The sequence below is a fragment of the Micropterus dolomieu genome, linkage group LG11, assembly GCF_021292245.1.
Source record: "Micropterus dolomieu isolate WLL.071019.BEF.003 ecotype Adirondacks linkage group LG11, ASM2129224v1, whole genome shotgun sequence".
Classification (NCBI taxonomy): domain Eukaryota; kingdom Metazoa; phylum Chordata; class Actinopteri; order Centrarchiformes; family Centrarchidae; genus Micropterus; species Micropterus dolomieu.
Genome location: NC_060160.1, coordinates 18,101,211 through 18,109,371, shown reverse-complemented (window position 1 = coordinate 18,109,371; position 8,161 = coordinate 18,101,211). Strand labels below are relative to the sequence as shown.

The following is an 8,161-nucleotide window of genomic DNA, read 5'->3' as shown; positions in this document are numbered from 1 at the left end:
ACTTTAACATGCAATTAAGTTGTGAAAGTAATACAAACAAAAATAAATCTCTCTGCCAAGTGGAGATGCTGGCTCATGTGATCTAAAACAGTGGCTTTTTGTGGAGGCATCCAACTTGTTTGTTTCCAAAGGACTCTTTGCTTATGCAACGAGGCAAAATAGCACCTCTTGGGGGGCGTAAAAAAAACCCAGCCAGCACATGAGCCACTGGGCTGGAGGAAGACGCCCAGGCAAGGCAAGCAGAGTTTGGTAATGTCAAATCCGTCGACCGTAGGCTACTAGAGTTTACAGCGCGCCTCTCACGGCCAATCATTTGGCTGGAGTCAGCTCAGCCTCCACCGGAGTTGTTGTGGAGCGTGCGCTCAGTGTGATACTGTGCGTAAAATCCACCTGCCTGTCAGACGCAGAAGCGGTGCCATGGCGGGCAGAGCTCGGCGGCGGGCAAAGTCCATTCTTACACACATGGAATAACTTCCTTTTAAACGGATGCCATATGCTGTGCCACGGTGACAGTTTCCCAGAACTGATAATGTGAAGTAGAAAGGTGGGTCCGTCCGTCTCCATCGACTCAGTTGCGCAGAGGAACGATGCTGAACGAAGCTGCGGGAGGATTTTCCACCACAGGTAAGCTGATTTTCGGAGATGTTTACTTAGTGTGCCAAAATATTCTCAGCCTATTGTTAGATGGTATAGACTAGATATCAGATCTCTATTCAACAAAAATATAGCAGTTAAAAAGATATCCCGCATAACTATCTACATAATATTTGTAAGTAGGATTGCAATTTTATGTGATGTAAAAAATAAGGTGTGATGTCATCAAAATAATGACAAATGTGTGGGTTTGTGTGATCGCGCGCGCGCGTGTGTGTGTGTGAGTGTGAGTGAGTGAGAGAGAGAGAGAGAGTCATACATTAATAAATAGACAAAAACAAAAACAGAAAGCAGAGTATGTTCTCATGATCATTAATAATTTTTGAGCCTATGCACGCACTCACATGTGCTAAGTGCACATCTTCTCCTGTCAGATGAATTATTTGTGGATGTGGGATGTGGTTTTTGTTGTCTAATGTAGTGTATAATGGAATTCCTTTTTATCTGGAGAGTGGCTCAGCCTCAGAAGCATGTGAGAATGGTGATGGCAGGACATAGCGTTGAAGATACTGAGCCCTGAGTCTTCTGAGTGTGGGCTCAAGATTCAGCCACTGGCCCACATTATTCATGCTTCTCCACACCGAACAGCTCTGAGACCTACTGACTGTGTGAGCTTTTGTTCTCCAGGGGTCACAGAGGCCAAAGGTCTCTGCGGGCCAGATATGTAGGCAATATAATGTAAACAAATGCAGTACTCTACAATAAGTATCAGCTGGGGGGGGGGGTATGTTTTGCAGTTTTTGTTGAGACTGCGTCAGAGGCATTGACACAAGAATTGAGATTATAGAATGTAATGTTATGATGGCACTGCAGTATTCATGTCATATTGCCCAGCCCCTGTGTGTTTGGGTCCATGTCTGTGCAACTCAATCTCCTCCCAAAGCTCTTTTTTTTCCAATGTGAGGAAAATTTCTGTAATATCTTGTGTACTTCCACCGTGTGGCTGATTTCTCAGTACAGCACTTTCAACAACAAAAAGCCTGACATTACTTGATTTGCTACTTTCTACTAATTCCAAAATTTGATGCAGCTGCCTAAGTGGCTCTTTTCTTATAGATTGATTTGATGGATAAGTTTTTTGCTGGCCAAAAAGGGACTGACCATTAGTGCTGGATTTGCAAAACAAATTTGCTTACTCAAAGCTGGACACGTTCACAGCTTGTTGCCTTAGTGACAGTCTCTCCTGACAGTGTTCCTGTGGGGTTTTTTTGTGCGTGTTTTTGTTCCCATAAACCATTAATTCTTTTAACTGATCTTCCACTCGTTTGTCCCACTCTTCAGCTGTTTTTGGAAACCTTCAGGAGGAGTTAGGGAGGCCAGTCGAAGTAATCAGTATGCAGTGTGAAATACAACAGCACCTGCCACTCTGCTTTTCAATATCGGCAGCTGTGACACGTGGAGGATATTTTTTTTTCCTACATGTTTATATGAATCTGGGGGTGTGAGATGCAACAGTTGAACATACAGCAGATGGTGATTTTATGGCGCAGACTGCTGAGAGCTTGTGAGAGGAATGCTGATTGCCAAACAAGATGAAATATATTATTACATCACCAGAAATCTAATGTTGGGTCTCACTGGACAGCTACACTGCACCTATAGATTAACCACATGTTCCCAGAGATTTGGCCATGACTTAATCGAACTGCTTGTTATTTCTTTCTTTTAATGTTTTTATTAACCAAATGTAATTGTAGCTTTACTTAACATGTATTTCCAGTTACCAGACTGCCAAATCTTCTTTGGAGTTCATCCTCTGATCCACAAGACGTGTGAACCTGCCATCATGGAGAGCCTCAGTGAGCTCCAGAACCCCCTGCTAGACAAAACCAGCAAACACGTGGTGCACAACGATTACCAGGGTTACCAGTGTGACTACCCGAGCCAGCCTTACCAGGACAACCTCATTGGCTACTACTACACTGAGACTAATGTCAAGCATAAGACTCAACAGTTCTTGGATGCCACATCCCTGCATCTAGCTGTGGAGGCCTTCTACAGGCCCAACTTTATCCTGTACAAGGATGACGTGAGTCTTCACAGCAAGGACTCCAAGAGTGAAAGTTTTGAGACGACTTTCACAGAGGGTAAGGACGCTGTGTTGGATGGAGCTTCCACAGAAAACTCTCTGGACAGCACACAAGGGGAGAAGGATGTGAAGATCCAGACGGTGTCGTACGAGGTGGAAGAGGAGCAGGGTCCTGAGTATGAGGTCAGAGGTCACACCACAGAAAAATATGTCTCCTGCAAATATGGCAGTTTGCATTGCTTTAGTGTTATTTTATTTGGAGATGTAGGTGCCTGAAATAATGGGCCTCTACAAGCGGTATATATTTCAATTGTAGCATGATACATGGTGTAAATGTAGAAACAGTTATACTTCTCACTCCTGCTACAAGCTGTATGGGAATAATTACTGATGCAAGTAGAAGCCTTTTGGCAGTGTTTGACAGAATAATTAGAATATTGAGTTGCTATATGAAATTAAAGGCGTTACAACACTTGCGCCTAACTGCTGGGGCCATCTTTCAGCAGAAAGTGAGTCATGGTGTGTATAGTGATGCATATTATTTCATAATTTCATTTTAATAGACTGCCAGTGTGATTCATGCTCATTTCTCACTCTGTTCTCTAAATGGTCAATTTACTGGCATCTTTCAAATCTGGCGCGGGGTAATTGTACGCTTTTGTTTTATAATTACCAATGACACATCTGAGGGTATCTATCCAGGCTATTGTTCTTTTAGGACCTCAAAGTCCCTATCCAAAATAAAGCTGTGGCTGTCTTTTCAGAAGTAGTAAATATCTAATTTCATCCAGGGATGTTTGTGAAATACCCAGGGCTCTGAGCTGGCATGGAAGAAGTATTGCAACCTAACTGGGCTGATGATCATGCCAGTTCTTGTCACTCGGAGGCCTGGCTGATAGATAGAGACATGGCAGCGACTTCCATTACTGCCATAAGTAATGTCGTGCTGTGAGGGTTATAAGCGGACTCCGCTGATGCATGGCTGTCAGAGCAGGTGAGCCTGGAGCTAAAGTTATTCCATGCCAATTCAAAAGAGCAAATGAATCTGATGAACAGTTTTCAGGCGAAAGTTGGCTGTCCAGCATCTGCATTTCTTTACTTTCCCTTGTGTGTCTGTATGTGTAAGATTCACATGTTTTGTGATGTATACGAGTCAAATCAAACGTTTAGAGGACTTAGGAATATTTACTCAGGCTAAAAATAAGAGGGAGAGAGCAGAGCTGGTTATTGCTTCATACACATCCTAAATATTCCAGGATATAGTCTGTGGCAGGTTTTTTTTGTCAGCAGATGTTTTTTTTATGCTCCTTCCTGCAAACTATAGCATTACTGTACATTTCCATGGTGCCCCATCCATTGTTCAGACCCAGCAAAAAAGTTGTGTAATTTTAAAATAGCAGTTCCACAGCTAGTTTGTGTCAGCAGATATTTGACATATGTGTGACAGAGAAAAAATAAATTGCAGGTAACAATGTAACAGATGCATGTGGATTATGCCATTGCCCAGAGTAACAGGGTGCAGGGGTCTATGTGTGCCCTGCTGTGGAGTCGAATGTCCCCTCCAGACTATAACGAGGCCTCAGAGATAGCTGTGACAGGGTTGGTAAAGGCACTGTGTGTCTGTGGAGCACCATCAGTTACACTGGCATCAGACCAGACTGGGAGTGTATCCCCAGACTCTGTGTCAGGCAGGCTGTCAGTAGGACTGAATGCACCAGTCACACAAACTGTTATCAGGTCTTGCTACAAAGAAAGAAGGAGATTACTGCTGTTTGTTCCCACCGGTTTATTCATGTGATGTCAGATTATGTGGTTATGACCAGCTGCTGTGTTGATGGATCACACCCAGGTGTCCAGGTGGACAGTGTTCATAAAGCAGATAACAGAGAGCTTCATAATCTTTTCTTGGCGGTAGCTGTTTGGAAACTGTTTGGAGAGTACAGTGTTTATGTCCTCCACTAACATCTAAATAAGGTTTCTTCACAGAAATGCTCCCAAAACACTACAAGAAAATTACATTATTCTGTGGTTTGGTAAATGTAGATTAGATTAGAAGCGAAAAAAAAACAATTGTGCACTACATATTTTAAAATGTGATCGTCAGCACAGGAGTATGGCTCCTTTTTTCTTTGCTCACTGTCTGTACTATAATTACCTCTAAAATGGTTGGTTCAGTTCCTGCCTTACATATCGATTTCTATTTTGTGCCTTCCTTTTCCCCGCTTTGATTGATCCCTGCAGGCAGCAAGACTAACAAATGAAACCTGCTCTTTATGGGGGTTATTTATTTAGACAAACATCCACTCCATCTTTGGGACAGCTGAGAGAAGTAAGGCGACGTCCTCTTAAAGGTCACCCGTGCAGTCACATTGCCATCCTTGCTGCAGGCAACGTGCCAATGTAGTCTGAGAGGCATTCAAATCTATCATTCATTAGCAAATTCAGCCCTCGTGGGCCTGAGTTTGTATCGAGGCACAGCATTGGGAGCTTGTTGAACAGTCACTGCCTCGTATTGAGGAGAGATGGTGGAGGTCTCTCATGCTGTAGAAGCAATTTAGCACATAAATGACACTGTCTTCTTGCTGTTTCCCCTGTCGCCGTGCAATGATGGAACAATCCGTTAATCCTGTGTTATCTGTAAGGCCGCTCATGGGTGTTGACAGAGGCACTAAATCCTTTCTGGCTGGCTGAGCACACCCTGTTCTGGGTGGTGGTGGAACAAGGGCAGATACACTGGCCTGCCCCCCCTCACCATTTGTCAAGCTACATCACTGTGAAGATGTCCAAAGTACACCTGACTATCTACACATGTCAACTTTACTCCATTATTAGGTGTCCATCTCATCACTGCTCTCACCTTTTGTCTCATTTTATGGTCCTTAGTAGTGCATCATCCTTTGCTTTTCTGACATTCAATTATTCTTCATCAACCCGCTGTCTTCCAGAGTGACAGCTCCAGTGACAGTGAGAGCGAGGACAACTTCATAGTGCTGCCCCCTCGGGACTACCTCGGCCTCGCCATCTTCTCCATGCTCTGCTGCTTCTGGCCCTTGGGCATCGTTGCCTTTTACTACTCTCACAAGGTAAAGGCCCAGAGATCTCAAGACTGTCATTAACTCTGATTACACTGCATTCTATTTAAGGTCAGCGAGCACAAGCACTCAGACAACTGCTACCACCCTGTGACCCTCCTTGCAGTTGTTTCAGATGATTGACTGCATAAATTGAGGAGGTTCGGCCCACTTGACAGTCCTCTGTATCCACTTTAGGCAACCATTAACATTGATGTCTTGGTATGCTGTATGTTCGAGTTGCACAGTACGGTGCAATGACATTATTTGAAGTTGTTGCATCCATTGCTAAGACCTCATTTGTATGTACAGCAACACAGCAAGTTCATCTAATGCCAGTATCTTTCTGGTCCAAAAAGATTAGGCTCATGCCCTGCAACCTCAGACAAGCACATCTTAGTGGTTTTTGAAACATCTTACCACAGTAATTGCAGAGACAATTATACAAGAGCAGAAAATAATGTGTCAGAAGAATAAATAAAGGCCAGGCTCATTTTTGGTTGGGAAACCAAAACACCCAAACAACACATTTGTCACTGTCAGAGGGATAATGATCTAATTGCCATGGTAACTAATTGCTCCCAGAGAGCAATTTCTTGTTTTTTATCTTTTAACTGTGGCTTAACACCTACTCATATCCTCAGTCCTGATGAGTAACACACCGGCTCATTTCACTCTCTGCTTTGTTTTGTCAGACTGGCAAGGCCATCGCTAAGGGAGACTTCTCCAGAGCAGGAATGAGCTCCAGAAGAGCCCTATTCCTGGCTGCTCTTTCCATCACCATTGGAACAGGGATGTATGTGGGGGTGGTTGTGGCCCTCATAGCCTACCTTTCCAAGCCTGGACATGTATAGCAAAGCGAACGGTCTACTTAGGGGAAAATAGAGAGAAAGAAGAGGTCCAATGGGAGGAAGGTAAAAGACTGGTTGGGCAGATCTCTTCGCCTCTCCTGAAGGTGTGTGCCTGTGTTGCTGCCTGGCTGTCCACACAAAGAAAAGGCTATATGAAGAAAAAAGATTAAACCAGAAAGAAAGAAAAAAACAAGATGCGTGGATGGAGTATTACTCGAACTGCATATTGATCCGGACTGAATCTTTATTTCTGGGATGCAACACTCCCACCAAGGTATTCCACCACCACCACAAGAAGAAGAAGAAGAAGAAAAGACTGCACTGAGAAAGATGACTACTCTTCCACAAAACTGTGCAGTATATGTTAGTCAAAAACTGATCTCATAGCAGTAAAGAACTACCTATCTTTCACCACATTAGTTGTTGACAGCAGGTTTATTTTGCCTTTATAGAACTGTAGATGTATTCTCTGTCAGTACTATTGCAGATTGTGTATTTTCCACTTTGTAAATGCATTTCAGCCAGTGGATTTTTATGTGATTGTTTATTCAATGAACATATACTGCAAACAGAGACAAGTGGACCTTTAATTGAAAGACAGCAAAGGCGACTGTCACAGTGTACAGAAGGTTGCTGAGCAGTGGTCAAGAGGGTTATTTGTGTTAATTGTACCCTGTAAATTTAGTCAATAAATACATTTGGCATGAATACTGAAATATCCTCTGCCATGGCACCCATCCTTTTATTCACTGTCTCTTTGAGAGGGGTGTCTTAGAGCAGTGATTCCCAAATAGGGGTAATTTTATTTGCAGGAGGTAATTTTGCAGTTTGCAGGGGAGTGGTGGTAAACTCAACTAAATTAAGATTAGAATTTTTTAAATATCCTCTGATTAGTGTTAAATAAATAATAATAAATAGCCAAATACAATTTCAAATTGGTAAGCTGCCCATCAACCAGAGTCAGATGTTGTCACCATGTGTTGCAATTGAGTGTGTAAAAACTGTACTATTTTTCGCCATTTTTCTGACAACTTTACCTCCGATAGGCTTGGTTTGGTTGGTCAAGGCTAGGTTAGGGGACTATAAAGTAATACAGACAGTTGAAACAGTTAGCTTGAAGTTGCCTAAAGAACAAACCGTTGAAATAACTGGCTAAATGCAAGAAATAAACGGTTGAAATAGTTTGATTAAAGTAACAAATAAATATTTGAAATGTCAAGGCTTGTGCTAGTCACAAGCTTGAGCATAGCAAACCTACATAGTAAATTGTATAAAAAAATATAAAGTAACAACATCCACTTTTATATAGTTGATCATGTAAGATAACATCCACTTTATTATCCGCAGGTCTACAGCAAGAACATATTTAGAACATGATGACTAGGGTCGATGAAGGGGTAATTGGGCTGTCTGGGTACACAAGACAACAAAGGTTGAGAGCCACTGAACAAGACATGGATTGCGTGGTTAGAGATGCCTGTCAGAGCGTATTGTTGATCACAGAGCGCTATATTGACTATTTGCTATTGCAGGCACAGGCCTCTGCTGTAACTGGC

The 8,161-nt window shown here is 42.7% G+C and overlaps 1 protein-coding gene across 1 annotated transcript; it reads left to right on the top strand.

Moving 5' to 3' along the window:
• The first annotated feature begins 283 nt into the window (after positions 1 to 283).
• On the top strand, positions 284 to 7,321 carry LOC123979632 (synapse differentiation-inducing gene protein 1-like). The gene is made up of 4 exons (XM_046063651.1): positions 284 to 624; positions 2,375 to 2,866; positions 5,629 to 5,766; positions 6,450 to 7,321. The coding sequence occupies exons 2-4, from the start codon at positions 2,441 to 2,443 to the stop codon at positions 6,606 to 6,608; spliced, it is 723 nt and encodes a 240-aa protein (XP_045919607.1). The 5' UTR covers positions 284 to 624; positions 2,375 to 2,440; the 3' UTR covers positions 6,609 to 7,321.
• Positions 7,322 to 8,161: the final 840 nt, after the last annotated feature.

Excerpts from the sequence above, each read along its gene's own strand:
- LOC123979632 (XM_046063651.1), top strand. The coding sequence starts at position 2,441 with ATGGAGAGCCTCAGTGAGCTCCAGAACCCCCTGCTAGACAAAACCAGC. Across the intron at positions 2,867-5,628 it reads AGCAGGGTCCTGAGTATGAG|AGTGACAGCTCCAGTGACAG; the intron begins GTCAGAGGTCAC and ends GCTGTCTTCCAG. Across the intron at positions 5,767-6,449 it reads CCTTTTACTACTCTCACAAG|ACTGGCAAGGCCATCGCTAA; the intron begins GTAAAGGCCCAG and ends TTGTTTTGTCAG.